A 20769-nucleotide genomic window follows, 5' to 3' on the forward strand; every position below is an offset into this window, starting at 1 on the left:
TCTGCCTATTCTGGCCACTTAAAAGTGGAATCATATAACATGTGTTTTTTATGTCAGGCTTTTTTTACTTAGAATATTTTGTGGTTCATCCAGGTTTTGACATATGTCAGTACCTTATTTTTATTCCATTGTTTGTTTATACCACATTGTGTTTATCCATTCATTGTTTGATGGACATTTGAGTCTCTTCCTTTTGGCTACTATGTATAATGTTGCTATGAACGTTTGTGTACAGGGTTCTGTGTGCACATATGTGTTTTTTCTCAGCTATGTCTCCAGCAGTGGGCCACGTGGCAACTCTACCATTAATTGTCTGAGGAACTGCCTGATGTTTTCTGAAGTGGCCGCTCCATTTTGCACTGCCATCAGCCGTGTGTGGAAGTTCTGATGTCTCCACATCCTAGCCAACACTTGTTATCTGTCTTTTTGATTCTAGCACCTCAGTGGGCACGAAGGAATGTCTCCTGGTAGTTTTTATTTGCATTTCTCCAATGACTAACCATGTCAAACAGCTTATGGACTATTTGTCTATCTTCCCCGAGGAAAGGTGGACAAGGACTTTGAGAACATCTAGGTATGGGACTCTTAGCCTGCACATCAGTGAATCTACATGTGCGGCGATGGCCTTTTAGATGCCAGCACTAAAGAAAAGCTAGAGGAAAAGAAAAGAGGACATTTGAAAGGAGCATGGGAAAGGGAGAAAAGGATTTCTGCTGGCATCAGAGAAGAGTTGGAGAACATGGTGGTCCAGGGAGCAAGTGGCAGACGCAGTGCAGAAGGCAGATGGAGTGCAAGGGTCTGAGGCAGAGACAGCCCGAGTCGGTGTCGAGGGGAGAGGCGGGGTTTCAGTGATATCGGTGCTGAGGGAATCTTCAAGACAGACTCATGTATGCAAGCTCAGAGACTCCCAGGGTGGTCGTATGGGTCGGATGAAACGGCAACAGATATAAAAGCATTCTGCTCTTGGCAAGTGCTCTGTACATTAGGTTTTATTAGTCAGTATACATAAAAAATTTAGTACAGTTCCCACACCATCTAAATTTAGAAACTAGAAAACAAAGTAATATTAAATATAATGAATCTAAAGTAATTATGAAATAACTACTTTTGGCTTCAGGGCTGTTTTCCAAAGTATTATAGCAATGTATATTTTGGAATGCTTTTGGGAAAAACAGTGAAAACTACAGACTTTCTCTTCATCTAAACTGAGAATAATAGAATCTGAATTTTGCAGGGGACCATACGGATCATTAGTCTAAATCTTTAGTCGATCACATTGATGCTGGATATTTGAAGAGCCTTTGTGATTTCCATGTACTACTTATGTTACCTTCTAGTTTTATCATGGAGTCTGGCAAATTTTATAGTAGTTTTATTTACTTTTAGTCATGTTCATTGGCCTTAATGGGATAAAATCATTTAATTGTGATACAACAGCACTGCTATATATAAAAATGAGATACAATGGATTATTGATTGATTGTTAATGACTATTATTCTAATCTGACTAATATTTCTCATTCAAAGCATTGCATATACAACAATTTGTTGCTCATGTAACTCAAATATAAGTAATTGCTGAAAATAGCTAACTCATCTGGATGCATTTTTCATGTAATATGAGTTTGAAACAACAGTAAGTACTTGCTAAGATAATTAATATTGTGCATAATTATATGGCATCAAAACTGCAAATAGAAAGCAGATTGCAGGTGTAAATTTCCTGCATAGTTTTCTTGTTGCTATTCTGACTCACTTTTAGGAGTGCTCTCTAAATAGAATTTTTAAATGTTCTAATACAATTTGAAAGGCACAATTACTTAGACTGAGATCACATTTTGTTATTTTCTGACACCAAAATATTTAAAATTTTTGACAAATGTCACCTTTTGAGCTATTTTATGCTATTTTGCCTTGTTTTAAAATATTTTAACTGCATTGTTTTATTTTACTACTGTCCACATGTTAGTTTATGGTGGTACTAAATGAAGAGTCAGATTAGTTTCATTTGTCATGTATTGTCTGTTGAACAGCAAACAACAGTTATATCAGTGGTGTGTGTCCAGGTCAGGGGACAGAATAATAATACATAGATCTGAGATGAATAAAACCTGCAGTTTCCATTAGACCTTCATAAGATGGTAAATCTGAGGGTCCTTTTTGTTCGTTACTTAAAGCTCCACTAAAATGATCCTGAAATAAGCAGTCAACTTCAGCCACATGAATTTCACACTTCCAGGATTTGATTCCTGTCTGGCTTGCACTAAGAAGTTTTTTATACCACTGATATTTTTGGACTACCCATGCATATATCATGTCTGTTTTTAGAAATGTGATGAGCAGAACTGGATCTAAAACATGATTCTGTTGTAAGTTCCCCTGTTACAGTTTTATTTTACTTTTTAAAACACATTACACATGAGTATATAGTTTATTCTGTATATATAGCTTTAGAATAGCTCAGTGAATTGATTAGAGTTAAGTTCAGCACATGTGACCTCGGTGTTTGAAGCAGTGACACACGTGCCCTTCTCGAATCAAAGGCTGGAAGCAGCCAGCCTGGGGTTAAGGTGGAGCTCCAAAGGGTTTGGGGTCACAGCTCCTCCGCTCTCTCGCTCTGGCGTTGGGGAAAGGGTGCTATGTGTCCCGAGTCATCTCACGGTCTGAGATGTCCACGAAGCTTCAGTTGGCACCTGCTGCAGTTTGATTTCACCAAGTCAATATTCAGCTTGCATCTGTTTTTTCATTTTTTATGTGATGATTTTTACTCAAATTTGGTTTTGGTTTTTTAGTTTCTGGCACATGGAAACCCTGTCCTGAGCTTCTCTACTTTTTGAGCTGGCTGGAACTTACCATTTTTCTTATTTTCTTTTCATCCTTATGGTAGACATAACCTTCGGTTAAATGATTTACAGATATAGTTCTCTTTAACTTTCATGGAAAATACAGATTTGACTCTGTGGTAAAGCATACAGACCCAAATTTGTATTAAGATGATCTATAAGAATGGATTTATCAGAAAAGCAAAAGAGCATTATGCTCTAAGAATAGAAGATATATTTTAATAATGTAGAAAAACTGAAAGAGAAAGATCATTTTTTCATTCTTCTTTAATGAATTAGGTTGTTTAACATTATGTATTTTATAAGTAAAATATTTTCAAGTTGCAGACATATTTTTACTAACTGGAAACTTAATGGTATCATTGCATCTTATCATAGATCTATGGTAATTTGAGGAATTTGTCTGCTGGGTGCAGTCAGGGTTCCTTCTCTTCCACATAGTTTCTGGCTCAGAGAGATGTAGCCTGATGTGTTATTGATTTTAGTTAACGGGATCCTTGGACTGTCATTATGCACTGTGTTCAATGTGATGTATAAATCGCAATATGCTGGCAAAATAATTTGTAGAGTTTTCTTTGAATAAATAGATCTTGAGCAAAGATTTTATAATTTTTAATAAAAATTGCTGCTGTAAGTTGAAGCACAGTTCTTTAGTGTACATATGTTTCTACTGTAAAACGATACAAATTTGTATGTTGTTTTAGGGCAGAAACACATGTGCACTGAAGATACGATTTCTGAACAGTGTCCCATTTTGGAAAATCACCCTCTTAACTAACAGGGTTTAGGGAAAAATGACGCTTTGGGGAGGGCCCCTCAATCCCTGTGGCACTTTGTAGCTGGTACCCTCACAAAAACAGTGAACCAGCCTGATTAAAAAACCCACCAATGTAGGCAGGTGCCTTGAGGACTTGTGTTCCTTCTCTGTGGTGTAAATCCTGGCAGCAAATCGCTTCTAACAGAGATCATTTTCCTCAGAATGCAAAATCTCAATCAAACTGCTGCTTCCTTTATAAATCAGTTGTTTAAAACCAAGGAGTGTCTTTATAGCCTCTTTGCATTCTTATTTTTCCCCAGTAGCTTAACTAAGTGGAGCACACGGTTGTTCAAACCGTTCAGCATCAGTACTCGCACTAAGGGGACTCACTGCTATATATTTTCAACTTTCTTCGTAAGGTCCTCATACACTGATGGCCAAGGTTTTGGCTTTCATTGGGAGACAGCTTGCCCCCGTTGCCTCCAAACAGTAATGTGCTGGAGAAGAAAAATTTAAGAATCAGTAGAACTCCTCAGTTTTACTGATACCGCACTTCTATTTGCCAGATGCTTACCAAGCATTTCACAGCAAAGAAAACAGGGCAGACCGTGCTGGGGAGCATATTCCTGATGTGTGAGGGGGGGTGTTTTTATTAAGAGCCAGGCCAGAACAAACAAACAAACAAACAAGTGAAATTATTTATGTGAAATTTAAAAAAATTCCATTTAGTGCACAGTTTGTTCTTCCTGAAATGATTTATCATTTAAAACTATCCGAGTCCACCTATATGCAACTCCAACAACCACTGCGGCCAATGAATTCATAATGTTTCTTCCGCTGTAACACTTTTTCTTCTCTGTGTGGATATTTCCCCCTACCTCTATCTTTTGACTTAGCATATACAAATGAAATCGCAGAACTCTCCTGCAGAGATTGGTGTTCAGTTTCTAATGCAAGGCTGTGGTTGCAATAAATCTCTTCTAAAATGTTGTGATTGGAAGATCGGTGAAAGTGAACACCGTGAACAGAGACACTGCAGCATTTTCTTTCTCACACTCAGGAAACCGTATAAATCCAAATTACACGTGAGCCTCCCGGTCACATGAGGAGGCACGGCAATGTCCACATATGTGATCGCCAATATGTGTTGCTGGATAGTCTGGGTTTGCAATGGTGGTGGTAGGTGGAGCTCGGAAGCACTGACCCCATCATAGAGTGCATCATTTTTCTAACTGAACTAAAACTTTTACTCTTGGACCTAAACTTCTACAAGGTGCCATCCATCCCAAAATGCTATAAAATATCAACTCTCTTTACTTTGATTAATGACACATTGTCAGAGTGATGAATTCTTCTAGAGTGTAATTTGAAAGATAATATCATTCTGGGGAGAACATATAAAAAGTTCAGGTGAGAATTTCGAACTGCAACCAGATGAAATCCTACCATCACGCCATGTAGTGAAGGATGTGGGGGGAATTTGGGAACGCTGGCAGTAAATCACATTCTTTGGTTTTAGTTTAAGCTTCTACTCTGTTCTACAGTGAGATACATGATTTACTATGTGCCCTGAAAACTGTTTTTGTTTAGTTTATAAACATTTTTAGCATGAGCAGAAGTTGCTCAGGTAATTTTAATCATTTTTAGTCCTCTCTGCTTTCTCTTGATATCTTTTAGTACTTTATTTATAAGTGTCCATATTCAGAACATGTCCATATTATCTTTGAGTTTGAAAATTTGAAAATATCTTTTTAATAGATATGACACAGTATTATGATATTTAATAGGCATAGTTGTCTATTTTAAGTATTTGATAACAATAACCTTCACATTCTTGTTCACTGGCTGCTCATTATTTAAAATAATAGTTTTTATATTGGCAAGTGAAAGATAATTTGTTTTGTGTTGCAAATCTAGATGGGTCCTTCCAAGCAGAGACAGAAGGCCACAGACACATGTATATGTCGAACGGTTAATAGCTGTTGTCCCTGGGAAGTACTCTTCATGCTGTGGAAGAAACCTGTATTTTTTACTTTTCAATATGGTGGTGTGATGATTTATTTTCACTGTTTCTGTAATTTTTAAATTGTTGCTAATGTAAGGCTACATCTATGTTTTTCTCTGCATAGGGAATGCTCTTGAGTATTTTGGGCAGGACCTTTTCTTCTTAAAGTGTACCATCCTTCACATTTCAGAATTTGCTAAATCTGGTTATTACCCCTTATAAATGTTAGTAATGTTCTCTCATGATTGCGAAAACCAAAAACACCTCCCTACATTTTCAAATCTTGCTGCCTAAATGGGAAGCACTGATCCTTGTATTTAGATGTCTTTACACTAGCTTGGGCAAAAAATAATTTTTCTTGTTGCCGAAGGCCTCACAGATGCAAGGGAGTAGTGATGACGTGGCTGAGTCACGGTAAGAACCAGGACTGGGAACTGAGAAGTGGTTTCCAGCCCAGGGAGACTCCTTCTTCACTTCCAGCCTTTTTTTCTGTGTATCTACTGTATTGCTTTCTTCTCATTAACAAATTATGCATTGACATAACAGAGGATCACTAAAAGACAGACCAAATGTCGCTTTCTTGATTCTAAGTCTAAATTCTCATGAAATCATTCTGGGTCAGGTGCTCACTTCCAGTCCAAGGAAACTGGGCTCAGAGGGCAGACATTTTTAAAAGTAAATTTACAAATGTGTGTAAATTTACAAATAATTTTTTAAGTATATGGTTCAGTATGTTCACATCATTGTGGAGTTAATCTTCAGAACTTTATCTTGTAAAACTGAAATTTTGTACCCATGAAATAACATTCTGCTTTGTTTCTACCTAGTTGACTACTCTTCATACCTAATATGAGTGGAATTGTATAGTATTTGTCTTTGGTAACTGGCTTATTTAGCATAATTTTCTTTTTTTTTTCATTATTTATTTATTTATTTATTTATTTATTTATTTTTGTATTGATTATGCTGTTACAGTTGTTCTATTTCCCCTTTCATTCCCCTCCACCCTACCCCCCATCCCACCCACCATTACCCCCCTTTAGTTTATGACCATGTGTCTCAAGTCCTTTAGATTCTATATTTCCCATGCAATTCTTGCCCCCCCCCATCTATTTTCTATCTACTGTCTATGCTACTTATTTTCTGTACCTTCTCCCCCCTTCTCCTCCTCCCATTCCCCTGTTGCTAACCCTCCTTGAGATCTTCATTTCTATGTTTCCACTCCTGATCTAGCTGTCCTTTTAGTTTGCTTTCATTTTAGGTGTGGTTGTTAATAGCTGTGAGTTTGTTGTCCTTTCACTGTTCATGTTTCTTTAACTTCTTTTTCTTAGGTAAGTCCCTTTAACATTTCATATAATAAGGGCTTGGTGATGATGAACTCCTTGAATTTGATCTTATCTGAGAAGCACTTTATCTGTCCTTCCATTCGAAACGCATAATTTTCTAATGGTTCATTTATATTATGAGATGTCAATTTCTTCTTAAGGCTAAGTAATGTTCTATTGTAACCTGTATACCATTCTGTTTATTCATTTATTGATGTCACTTGGGTTCCTTCTACCTTTTGGCTATTGCAAATAATGCTGCTAGGATCACTGGGTGTGCAAATATCTCTGTGAAGTGCTGATTTCAATTGTTTTTAATTTTGGATTAGCAAAAAGTTCATCTGTTTTTTTCTGTAAGATTGTTTCAGTAGCTCTTAGCTGTCTTGAACTTCATTCAAAACAATTTTGTTCGATTGTATTGTGGCAGCTTTCATGCCAGCATGCATTAAAAAAACATTAAAATTGGTGAATTTTGTGTAGCCATTTTAATATTGAAGATGGAAGAAAATATGCAATGTTTTCAGAATATTATGCTTTATTATTTCAAAAAAGGTAAAAATGCAACTGAAACACAGAAAAACATTTGTGCAGTTTATGGAGAAGGTGTTATGACTGATCAAACGTGTCAAAAGTGGTTTGCAAAGTTTCATTCTGGAGATTGATCCCTGGATGATGCTCCACAGTGTGGTAGGTCAGTTGAAGTTGATAGCGATCAAATTGAGACATTAACTGAGAACAATCAGAACAATCAATGTTATACCACCTGGGAGATAGCTGACATATTGAAAACATCGTATTCATATGATGTTAGTGTAGGATTTTTGTAGATGCTTCTATCAGAATACACAAGGACTTTGTGTTCTTTGTTGTGATTATTTTCTGCTCTTATTAAAATGGTTATGTTATTGTATTTTTGATTCATATGGTTTATTATGCTACTTGGTTTTCAGATGTTCAATTGACATTGCATTACTGGGATGTACTTTTACTTGGTCATGATGCATACTTTACGTGCTGGTGGGTTGGATTTGCTGATACTTGGTGAAGGGAATCTGCACCTATGTTCATGAGGGTTATTGGATTGTAGTTTTATTTTTTTGGAGCATGGTTATCTACTTTGCTATCAGGGTTGTATTAGCCTCATAAAATGAGTTTAGAACTATTTACTCTTTAATTTCCTAATGTGTTTTTCTAAATGTGTTGGACTAGTATAATTTCTTCCTTAAATATTGAGTATAATTTATCAGTGAAGCAGTCTGAGTTTGGGATTTTTTTATGGAAAGATTTATAATTATTAACTCAAACATTTACCTTCTATCTGATTTTCTATATTTAAGTTAATTTTGGTAATTCCTTTCACTGAATGTTATTCAAATGTTGGCATAAATTTTCCCAATTTCTTTTTTTTAAAGGTTTCATTTATTTACTTTTAGACAGGGAGGAAGGGTGGGTAAAAGGGAAGGAGAGAAACATCAGTGTGTGGTTGCCTCCTGCGGGCCCTCAACTGGGGACCTGGCCTGCAACCCAGGCACGTACCCTGACTGGAAATCGAATCATTAACCCTTTGGTTCACAGCCTGTACTCAATCCACTGAGCCATACCAGCCAGGGCTCAATTTTTTTATAATCTGTTTAATTTCTATAAATCTATACTGATGTTCCTACTTTCATTATTGACTTTGTTAACTTGTATGTTCTCTTTTTTCTTGGTCAGTCTAGCTGAAGCTTTATAAATTTTCAACTCTCGACAAACCAAGTTTTAGTTTCATTAATTTTAAAATTTATTCCTTTCCTATTGCATTGATGTCATGCTTATCCTTATTCTCTGATTTTCACCTATTTTGTACTTATTTTCTTTGTCTTCTTGAAGTGAAGCTTAGATGATTAATTTTAGGCCTTTCTTCCTTTTAAAATAAGCACATAAAGCTATAAATTTTACTCAAATCACTCCATTAACTGTATCTCACACCTTTTGATATGTTGTGTTTTTTAATTTTCAGTCACTTCAAGATATTTTCTAATTTTTCTTGTGATTTGTTTTTTTTTATTTGTAGGTTACTTAAAAGTGAATTGTTTAACTTCTAAACATTTTGTCACTTCCCAAAATTATTAGCTGCTGGTTTTTTAATTTCTTTGTTTGGGGGCAACTTTGCCAGCAAGTCCCCCATCCACCACAGATGAAAATGAAACTACCAAGACATGATCTGTTTGGGGAGGAGAGGTGGTCAATCTCCAGAGGAGAAAGACCAAGAACCCCTTCCTCAACGGCTTTTATTAGGTTCATAACACACAGGAATAAAGGTAAAGCTTATCAATCAATGTCAGGTGGCAAGGATCAAACAATAGATAACATTTCAAAGAAATCTAAGGCCTTAATCTGAGTAGTGTCTATCAGGTAAAGGGGTTGCACAAACTTTGGGAGACATGCTCATTTCATGCTTGGACCCTTATTGTATGAATGAAAGCACTCTTAGCAAAGCAGACTTCACAGGACTTTACGAATTCTTTCTTATGCCTGGATCACCCTGGAATCTGCTCTAGCCTGCAAAGGGCTGCACTGCCTTCCTGGACATAGGTTTTTAGGCTTAAGTGGATTAGAGCCAGGAAGCGCTTCTCCCAGATGGAAATGGGGATCAGGCTATGTCAGAATAGCCGGGGGGCGAGGGTCCATCACTCCCTCTTTGCCTCAGCCCCTGGAGTCCTTCCCTGATGGCCTCCCGAGTGATTGTATCTGGCTTAGGTTGGCCCCCTCTCTGAGGGGGTCTTTCTAATCATTGACTAGCAGACCAAGCATTGGGGGCAGGGCTGGATGAGGCAGAAGCGGCGCTCCTGCCAGGCAGATAAGCTTTGTCTCCTTAGTGGATCACAGTCCAGAGGTCGCTCACTCAACCTTATCCATGGGGGGCAGTTACAACTCCTGAAACCAGGCAGAGAAGTTCCCAACATTGGCTGAGGTCAGAGATCATGCTTTTTATTTCAATTCTCATGCATTCCTACTGATTTTATGTGGAGCATATTTTATGTTCTATCATGAAGAATGTCTCATTTGAGCTTGAGAAGAATTCATGTTCTGATGTTGTGAGGTTGAGAGTTCTTTAAGTGCTACTTAGGTCAAGTGATTTGATGGAGCTGTTTAAATTTTCTGTATCCTTACTGATTTTTCTACCAGCTGTTTCATTAATTTTTAAGAAGGGGGTTTTGAAATTTCTAATTGTAATTTTTAAAGGACTTATTCACTTTTTACTTGTTTGTTGTAGCTTCATGTACTTTAGGGATCTGTTAGTTGCATATATAATTGTTATATATTCTTGTTTTTTGACTGTTATGATTATTAAATATCCCTCTTTGTCTTATATTTTTATTAACATACCACTTTAGCTCTATTATGGTTATTAATTTCAAGGTATATAGAATATATATTATTAATGTATATACTAATACAACATCATCAATGTATACATTAATAGTTTGTTGATTTATACATTAATAAACATATTTTATAATATATAAGTTATATATTTTTTCATTTCCTTACTTTTAACCTATGAGTCTTTGAATGTAAAGTCAGTCTCACAAAAGGCGCATATTTGGGTATTGCTTTTTTCTGCCTTTTAATGGGAGTCTGACAATTTCTGCCTCTTAATGAGTGTCTAGTACTCTTATATTTAGTGTGACTATTGGTGTGGGTGGTTTTACATCTTCTGTGTTACTATTTGATTTTCATACATGTCCTTTGTTCCTTTATTTCTCCTCACTGCTTTCTTTGGTGTTCAACACATATGTTTATTGTTCCATTAAAATCCCCTCTTTGATGTGTGTGTGCACGTGCATGTCCATGCATATATATGCATATATTCACTCAGTGGTCGTTTTAGGTATTACAATCTATGCCTTATAACAATTTACATTAGCAGTGACTTACTATGGTAGACTATTGCATAAATGGCTTTATTTTAGTTCTATTTTTCTCCACTTCTTTGAGACATTGCTATATATGTCAAGGTTACAAAGCCTCAGTAGTATTAATGTTATTGCTGTATGTAATTGTATGCCCTTAAATTAAACATTTTCTTTAAATATTTAAAGAAAATAAATATTTAATCATCTTTTATATTACCCATATATTAATGTTCCCAGACTTCTACCTTTCTTCTGGTGGATTTAATACCTTTCAGCTATAAAACCTTTCTTTAGTATTCTTTTTAAGGCAGGTCTGCTAGTAATGAATTATCTCTTACTTTGTCTACTTGGGAATGTCTTAATTTTTGCCTTTATTTTTGAAGAATGGTTTGCTGAGTATACAATTATTTCTGGCAGCTTTTTTCTTTTAGCACTTTCTATCATTCCATTGCTATCTGTTCTTCATTGTTTTCAGATGCAGAACCAGGTGCCATTCATATTGGTGCATGCTTACGTATGATGAGTTAATTTTCTCTTGTTGCTTTCAAATTTTTCTGATTGTCTTTGCATTTCAGTAGTTTGTTTATGTTTTGGTATGAATCTTTTTATGTTTATTTTTGTGGGGTTTGGTATCTTGGCTTTTTAAAGTGATAATTTTCATTAAATATGAGAATTTGGGGGCATTTCTTTCTTTTTTTAATTTAATTTTTATTTTTTTGTCCCACTTCCCCCCCCTTTACTCCCCTTCACCCTGCACATCCCCTCCCACCCAAATTCCCCCACTGGGGGCATTTATTTCTAATTTTTGCTCATTTTCTTCCTTTGATACTTCCACTAAATATATGCTGGGTGTTTGTTGTTATTCCCTAGCTCTCTGTGTTCATTTTCTTCAGTCTTTTCTTCTTTGATTTTCAAATTGGATAATTTATCTTGATCCATCATCAAGTTTACTGCGTCATCTTCCACTTCACATCTTTTGTTCACCTATTTAGGTCATGCTCAAGAATTTTTATCAGGTTCACTGTGATAATTGCCATTTCTCCATCTTCTATGCTGATTTGCGGGCAGATCCCATTACATGTTTGGCTGGTCTACTGCTCACCCCAACTGGCACCAAAACCTCAGTCTGCCAGAGCTGTCGGTTTTCCCCCTTCGTGTATAACCGAATTTTCTAGTTCATTGGTAATGCCATGGAAACTTCAAGATTCTGTCCTCTGCTGAAAATCAAGCACACTCCCCATTGAGCAAGACCAGTCTTGTCCTTGTTGCCCTGATAGACTTGGGAAGGGAGATATGAAGTAGGAACAGTCCTATGCAAGGAAGCCTTGCTCTTATTCACAAATATCACATCAGTTTTCCCTGAGTAAATACTCAATTTGGTGTTTGCTTTTGGTTGATTTTCTGAAATAGTCTTTAACAAATTTATCTAATTTAATATTTGTTTTATGGAGATATAATTATTTACCGACTTCTTTATTATATGAAAGTCTGCAGATTCACTTCTGTCTACTGAATTCAGTAGAAATTCTGTTTTCTGGATATTTGAACAATTTATCTTACAAAGAAGTAGTATATTGTAATCTAAATAAAATGGTAGCAATCATTTGATTGCATTACATTCTGTTATCACCCTGCTAGGTGTTTTTCATCGGGATGTATATGCCACAGCTCTGCAAGGTAACCAATGTCTGCATTTTACAGGTACAAATACTTAGACACAGGGAGGTACATGGCTTGCCCTGTTGTGCATTATTAGTGGTGTCATTTACGTTACCTGTGTTGACATCGACTTAGTTTGGGTATAAGGAGCAAATCTGCAAATGGCATTTTTAGTCATTTTTATCTCAGAAAATCAGCTAAATTTGATTCAACCAACATTTATCAAGAAGTTAACCAGCATTAAGCAATGCCCTTCACACTTTGCAGAAGTGTAAAGGACAGGGCTGCAGGGAGGAGAACTGGAAGAGGGCAATGTAAAACACGGTATGGAAGGCAGAAGAAGGCGTGGTTCCCTCTCTCAGGGAGTTCATAATCACGGTATTCAGCCAATTGTAAAACAATCGACCTAGTCAGTGTTTTGACACAGTGATGCTCAAAACTTAATGTGCATTCAGGCTACCTGTTAAATTACAGATTCTGATTCAGTGGGTCTGAATGGGACCTGACATTTTGTATTTTTAGAAAGTTTCCAGGTGATGGAGATGCTGCTGATTTATGGGTCACACATTAAGGAGCAATGCTCTGGTATGGATATAGGCAAGGATTTATAAGATCACACAGAAGACATATTAATTTTGCTATGGTTAGTTGAGGAGGAAAACTTTGTTTCAGAGAGATTAAATGATTTGCCCTTTAAAGCTATTTTTTTATAATGCAATTGGATGTACTTTGGAACCGAATAGCATTTGATCTGGGCCTAAAATGATAAATAGAATCATGATAGGAACACTCACCTTTCCAAGTAGACAGGGAAACTTTGGCATGACATGGAAATAATCTATTTATGTATGCTATTAATGGGAAACACCTTTTCAAAACAACTTTTATTTTTGCTGGTTTAAGCAGTATCCGGTTAGGCATAGTTTCCAAATATGAGGCTCTATGCTAGGGTGATGCTTGCTACATAGAAGGGCCCCTTAATCTCAGTGTCTTAAGATGATAAAAGTTTATTTTTTACTCACCTAAGAAGAGTTCAGTAGGGATGTATGTTCCTAAGACATCTTCCCTCTTAAATAATGATTTACTGACTTTTACCTTACCATTCACCATATTTGATATGTTACTTCCAAGGTCACCATACATCTTTTTTTACTGAGCTTGCTGAACAGTAAACAGGGTAGAGAAGGCAGTCTGTTTCTTACCACCTTGCCATTGGAAGGGAAACTCATTGCTATTTCTCCCAACGCAGTAAACTGTCACGGAGCTCTATCAGATCCAAGGGGGAGGACCTACCTAGGTGGAGAGATGTACCTAACAATTAGTTGTCAGTTCTTCTCTGGAGTGAGTATGGGAGATTGGGTCTGGAGAACAGGAAACTGCAAATTATTAACATGTATGATATTTTTTTCACATAAGAAAGAACTTATAAATATTATAAAATAGCCTGTGATAGTACTATAGTTTCTTTTTTTAAGATTTATGTATTCATTTATTTTTTAAGAGGGGAAAGGGGGAGAAAGAGAGGGAGAGAAATATCAGTGTGTAGTTGCCTCTCACGTGCCCCCTGCCAAGGACCCTGCCTGCAACCCAGGCGTGTGCCTTGACTGGGCATTGAACTGGCAACCCTTTGATTTGTAGCCCAGTGCTCAATCCACTGAGCCACAGCAGCCAGGGCTGTACTGTGGTTTCTAATCTTACTGATTTTGTTAAATTATATACCTCTTTGTGAAGAGACGGATAGTTTAAGTTTGTTCTATAATTAGAACTTTTAACTTGGTTGTTCAAAAGATAATTTTCTCAAAGTTCATGTTACCCCCTGAACCCTCCCCAAATATGCAAATGAAAAAGAAGATGAGCAGAAAGAGAATTTTTATTCCTTCAATTTTCTAGTGCTTGCTCAAACATGAAAATAAACAAAATAAATTAAAAACAAAATTTAAAAAGTGTATCTTTATTTCAAGAAATCATAAGTAAAGCACATTTTCTGTGTCACCGTAATTCAGGGAAAAGGATTAGGCCAGAAGAAGGAAAACTTGCCTCTAAATCAAGCCCAGGCGTTTTGGGTCCAGTGGCCTCAACCTGAGTTTTGTGAGCTCGAGTTTTCTTGTCTCAGTGATGGGGGGTCGGTGTCTGTTCCCTCTCCTGAAGTGACTATTATAGGAATAAGAAAAATAAAGCGAACATATACACTTTTAAAACCAAGGAAAGTACTCGTTCAATGTACAATTTTCAGGAGAAAATTTTTCCAGAATCAACATGACGTGAAGACATCTGGATAACAGCATTCCATTTGATCAATTGTCCACGATGCTTATCATATTTTTAGTAGTAAGCAATGTAAGAATAAAATCATCTTTGGCCATGTCATATTCTTTTAAAATGTTCCCTTAAAATATTAGAAAAATTATTGTAACATTGATAGCAAGATTCATTTTAGGACAGGAATAATCTTTCTTTTGTGTTTAAATAAACATACATACTTGAATGATAATTCTATCATCATAATTTTATATACAATTAGTACCATTGTGTTTTATTTTGATATTTGATAAAATAAAAACTGGATATTTTAACTACTTTTGAAATCGACAGACCTTTATTTTCAGAAATTTAAAAATCAGGCTTAGATTGGACTATTCTGTTTAAAAAACATTTACTAAAAATACAGGTATTTGTGGAAGGATAAAGCATTACTCTAGGCTTGAAACTTCCTTTTCTCTCACCTTCTTTTCATTCTTTCTTGTTAAACCAACTGTAAATAGCTTCAATCTATAAACAATGTAATGCACCTCTCATTTCTATGTGCTCATTATTTTTAAACTGTGGTAAAATCCAAATAACATAGATGTTCCCATCTTGATCATTTTTCAGTGTAGAGTTCAGCAGGGTTGAGTACGTGGGGAGTAAAAAAGCCATAGAGATCTAAGTCAGTATAATGAATATGCACAATCATAATGGACTACAATTGTGAATTTCTTTTTTAAAAAGGGCCGCATAGGTCTAACTGGGCTTTTGATGGACCACTGGGAACTCTGGAGCAGATACCACAGATCTGAATGCGCACAGCAGTATCTGCGCATCGGTCACAGGAGCCATTTTTCGTATATAACTTGCTGATTCAGTGTGAAGTAACACTAGTTAATTTGACATTTACTAATTTATTTCAGAATTGGATCAAATCCTAACATTTAAAAGAGGCCATGCTGTAATCTTAGCTATTTAAATAGATAACTAGGTGAAAATTTAAAAATAGGAATATTTTTATTGAAGAGTACAAAATGCTTCTGGCTGATCCCTGCTGGAGATTTCCTGTGTTTTTAGGACATTTGCTAGGAAGTAAGAGTTATTGCTTTTGTTCATAACTTGAGGTTCTCAGAGAGCCACTGAAGGGCTTGCATCTTCCCCTGGAAATCGTTTGATTGACGTTCAGCTGACATCCAGAATCCTGCAGTGTCCTTGGCCAGACCAGGGTAGCTCTGATAGGAGACTCCTCAGAGAACAGGGCCTTCCTGAGATTTGCCTATTCCTTTTCAGCCACTTAGAAGAAGGTGTGTATAAAGGTTTTTTGAATTATATTTCTCAATCATTTATTTTCATTCTGGAGACCTTCTGCTCCCTCCCCACAACATCCTATTTTCACCATGTGTTATTTCCCAGGCACAATGAGGCCATTCCAAGATTTAAGAAGACATCTTTTGTTCTGTGAGCTTATGTGCTATCACAAAATAGGTAGACACCAAAAGATTATATAAAATCAGTACTGTAGAGGTTGGTAGGGATCTACTCAGGGTTGAAGAGGTTACAGAGAGTGGGTGCCTCACACAGCTGGGAAAGGAAGATAGGGAAAGCTTCCTAGACATGAGAGTAACTTGGGACAAGGCCAGAAAGAGAAGGGGAAGTCTGCCAGGCAAAGAGGATAGTAGAGGATGGAGGGCCTTGCTGGTAACTGAAACTCAGCAAAGGCACGATATGAGGAGAAACTTGGAGAGCACTAGGGAACTGCAGGTAGACGTACTTCCTGATCTGCACCCGTTAGGTAGTTAATATTTTCTAAAGATGTTTTTATCACCAAGGAATACTTACTACTGCTTATTCAGGCTTCTACTAGATTCGTTACATTTAGTTCTTTGGCCATAGTGTGCATAAAATAACATCTGTTTATTTGGGGTTGACGTAGTGGGAAGGCTATGAGTCAGAATTATATGCTCCTGGGGTCACTTCCCAGCTCTGCCACCCACTCATTACATTACCAAGGACGAATCAGTTAAACACGCAGAGCTTTTGTTTCTTTATCCCTGAAACAGAGATAAAAATAGCTACACCATACAGTTGACTTTAGGATTAAATAACACGTTTTTAAGGCTTAAATAAGGTTTAATAGCATGTTTTTTAGGATTAAATGACATGTTTTAAAATAGTATGAGTCCAAACTAGCCCCTCAAAAGATTGGCAGCTTTTACTATTATATTGGTTGGTGTGAGTGTCAATTTGTATTTTTAAACATTAAAACATTGAATTCAGTAGTCATAGAAAAATGAAAATATTATTTCATGTATGTAATTTACTGAGGCTTATATATTCGGCTTTTTAGTCATGTTTTGTTTGTTTTTGAACAGGCGAAATCTCAGATATTAGCCAATGTATTAGATGTCGCCCATCAGTTTATAAAGGAAATTAATCCCAATGAATCCAAAAGAGAAAATCACTGTGCAAAAGACACTGGTAAAACCCAGAATAAACCTCAATCACCTCTTCTGCAGGGGAGTAGCTCCGAGGTAAGCTGAAGAAAACACAGTAGACATTTTCTGTCATATGTGATCATGGAGACTGTCATGCATATGCTGACCTGGAGATGTAGAATTTTGCAGATTATTTTATCACATTGTTGTTTAATATGAATTTGTTTTTTTATCAGTCACAAACCTCTTGACTATAAAGATCCTTTTAAGAGATTGCCTTGATTCCACTGAACACTGATTTTTTGATGAATGATCTCTTGCCCGTGTGGCTTACTTGGCATTTCCACCATGTCAGGAAATAAATGAGGATTTGAGGAACATAAAAGTAGATAACACAATGCAATATAATGATTTTATATTAATCAGAACTTTAGACAGGCTAAAATACAAAATCTTGCCAAATGTTTTGGTGACAGTAAATCTGCCAGTTGTTTAACATTGGATTTATGACAAATGGTGGTGGTTATTGAGATTGATTACTGATCCCACGATGTGCGAGATAAGCTTTCACCAGCTCATGTCCATATTTTTATAATAGACTTGTTATATTGATTTTTTTTAGCAAAAAAACAAACTTCTTCAGACTTTGATCTATGTAGTCATCTTCATTCTTTTAGATGCCACTCACCTGTTCATTGCAGTTCAGAAACAGTGTATAACTTGCCCAAAGTCACACAGCTTGTTACTTGGTGACAGAGTGAGGCTTGAATTTCATCAGCCTGTTGAGTTCCATGCTCATAGAATATAAAAGAAAATGTGCTCTATGTTAGTGGGACCTCTTTTCAGCAGAGGAACTATGCTTGAATTGTCCAGGGAAGTCAGCATATTTTAATGGATTTCATGTTCTAATAGACCCGCCATGGGTGTTTGTGAGGAATTGCTGAACAAGTCAAAACCTCTGGATTATAATAATATATTGAAGACTTACAATGTGCCAGACACTGTCCTAAATATTTCACTTGTAATATCTACTCCTGTCCTTTCTTAATTCTTTGTTCTAGATGATAAATAGTAGCAAAAATCAATTTTTATAAAGCACCCAAGGAATTATTGATAGTGGAACTTATAGTTGAATCCAGATCTTCTGATTTCAAATTATTTGCTTTTAACCACTACTCAAAAACTGTGGTTTTAAGACTTCCTTTCATGCCATTTTATCTAATTTATCCCATTGGCAATAATACTGATAAATCAACAAGTAAACACCTGATGCTTGGCATTGTGCTTAATTATTTATCTGCCTTATCTTACTCGGTAATTACAAAAGCCATATATTTTGCATTTTTTTTTAAGATTTTATTTATTTATCTTTAGAGGGGAAGGGAAGGAGAGAGGGAGAGAAACGTCAATGTATGGTTGCCCTTCGTGTGTCCCCTGCTGGGAACTGGCCTGCAGGGAACCGGCCTGCAACCCAGGCATGAGCCCAGACTAGGAATCAAACCGTGATTGTCTGGATCACAGGCCCACGCTCAATCCACCAGCCAGGGCATGTTTTGCATTCTTATTCCTTCACTAAAGTAGCCCTACTAAAAAGCTATAGAGTTATTGCTTTGCTTGGACTTCTAATCCCTACAATAAATGCTGCCTCTTGTCCACATAAGTGACTGATGTATAGACCCTCCACCCCTCATCTTAAGAGCCTTTAATTCAGTGGTTTCATCTAGGGGTATATATTTGATCAACTAGAGAAACATTGGAGAAACACACAGAACTGAATTCAGTACCTCAGGGGGTCAGGTCCAGATGTGAGGGTTTAGCACCTGGTCAGTAAGTCTGGTGAGTATTCCTGGTTGGTAGTCCCTGCTATTGACCCTCAGGTGTGTACCTGTCTGTAGTGCACACACTGAAGAGATGCCCCCTCACCTGTGTGCATGGTACTCTTCTGTATTGAAGAGCTGTTGCTATCCACCTGTAATGAGCATCAGAAGGAGTGGCTGTGCATTCCTGGCCGGCATACCTTGTTGCTCAAATTTTATTTTTTTTTACAGCCCACGAATCTGATTTTTAATTAGCCTACCAAGCAATTCCAAAATGGAGCTAATGCCTAATGTCTGTCTTAAGACTTTGCTTATGGATTCAGGCCACTGGACATCCTTTGAAAAGGATGCAGTTCATGAAAGAGCTTTGAAATACTGATCCTGATTTTCTTATAGCTTTCATAACATCATACTATTTGCTTAGTCTTTTTGATCCTCTGTTTCCTCTTCTGGAAAGTGGGGATATGTGTATAAAACCAGAATTATCTTCTGGAGGGGATGCCCCTTGTAGTATAGTCTTCCTGCTAAGTGAGTGTTCTAGGAACCCATCTGTATCAGTGTACCAGCTGGTAGTGTTGTGAGAGGCTGCATTTGGTTTCAGATAATTTTTTTTGAAGATTCTTTCAACGTGTTTGTCCATTTATTGAAGGTTGATTTATGAGCCCACCTGCCTACACTGTGCTGAGTGTTCTGCAGTTTTTGATAAAAAACAGCATGACCTCTGTGCCCCACCATCTCCATTCACCTCATTTTGCACCAAATGACTGTTAAATGCTTGTTTGTTTCCCTGGATGAAAAAAAACCTCAAATGGAAACATTTTGATGAAGTGGAAGTGGTGAAACAAAAAAAAGGCAGAAGTACTGAAAGGCATAAAAATAGATGAGTTTAAAACTGTTTTGAGCAGTGGGAAAAAATGTCTTGATAGGTGTGTTGTATCAAATGAAGACTACTTTGAAGGTGGCTGAAGTTTAAACATGTAAGAAAAAATACACAATTTTTTTAAATTCCATTTTTGGATCCTCCATATATATGTGCACATATATATTTCTACATGTGTGTATATATGTATATGTCTGTACATATAAGAAGTGGGGTAAACATATCTTGCAGGGAAGGCTGTCATTTGGCCCATCGAGGTAATGTTGTACAGTACTGCTTCTTCACATTTTCCAGCCCTTTCAGAATTGGGCAGCGTCCTGCTGGGCGCTGAGTGGAAGTGACATATGACAGTTCTGGGCTGAAACAATGAAGAGCTAAGCACAGTCCACTGGCGTTTTCCTATCTTGCCACCACTGTGTGGAAGCCAAGTAATCCAAAGGCATAGCTGTAAAATTCAAACATCTTCTATCACGGACTTATTGCTTGGAAAGGAGCCGCCCTGCAGAGCTGCTAGAATGACTGCAAACTTAATCCATTTTATAATAAACATGGAGTTCTTGATGCTTTTTCCTTAGTGCAGTATACATACATGTACATGCATTCACTCACATGATGCTTACCGGGTACCTGTAGTTACCTTCCAACATACTTCTAAAACTCAGCATTTTCAAACCAAGTTCATTATTTCTCCTCCACAACCTGTAGATCTTACTGTCGGTGTCAGCCTATCTTCCAGCTTCCCAGGCTGACAAGAACAGTTATTTTCTGTAGTGCTTTCTCTCCCCTCTGTACACCCATTCAGTGACTGTGTTCCATGCAGTCTAACCATCTAAAAGCTCTCTTCAATGTTTGCTCATTTTTATTCTTACTGTTATCCCAAATGCTGAAGTTAGGTTTTATTTAAA

The 20769-nt window shown here is 36.8% G+C and overlaps 1 protein-coding gene across 2 annotated transcripts in view; it reads left to right on the plus strand.

Annotated features, from left to right (window-relative positions):
• Positions 1-20769, plus strand: part of ZBBX (zinc finger B-box domain containing) — a 95569-nt gene that overhangs the window by 28165 nt on the left and 46635 nt on the right. For both annotated transcript variants that reach the window (XM_037163268.2, XM_037163271.2), the window contains exon 7: positions 17105-17263. In XM_037163268.2, the coding sequence (XP_037019163.2) occupies positions 17105-17263 (159 nt within the window). The remainder of the gene's footprint in view (positions 1-17104; positions 17264-20769) is intronic.

Source organism: Artibeus jamaicensis, unplaced genomic scaffold, assembly GCF_021234435.1.
Source record: "Artibeus jamaicensis isolate MK-2021 breed Jamaican fruit bat unplaced genomic scaffold, CSHL_Jam_final scaffold_474, whole genome shotgun sequence".
NCBI lineage: Eukaryota > Metazoa > Chordata > Mammalia > Chiroptera > Phyllostomidae > Artibeus > Artibeus jamaicensis.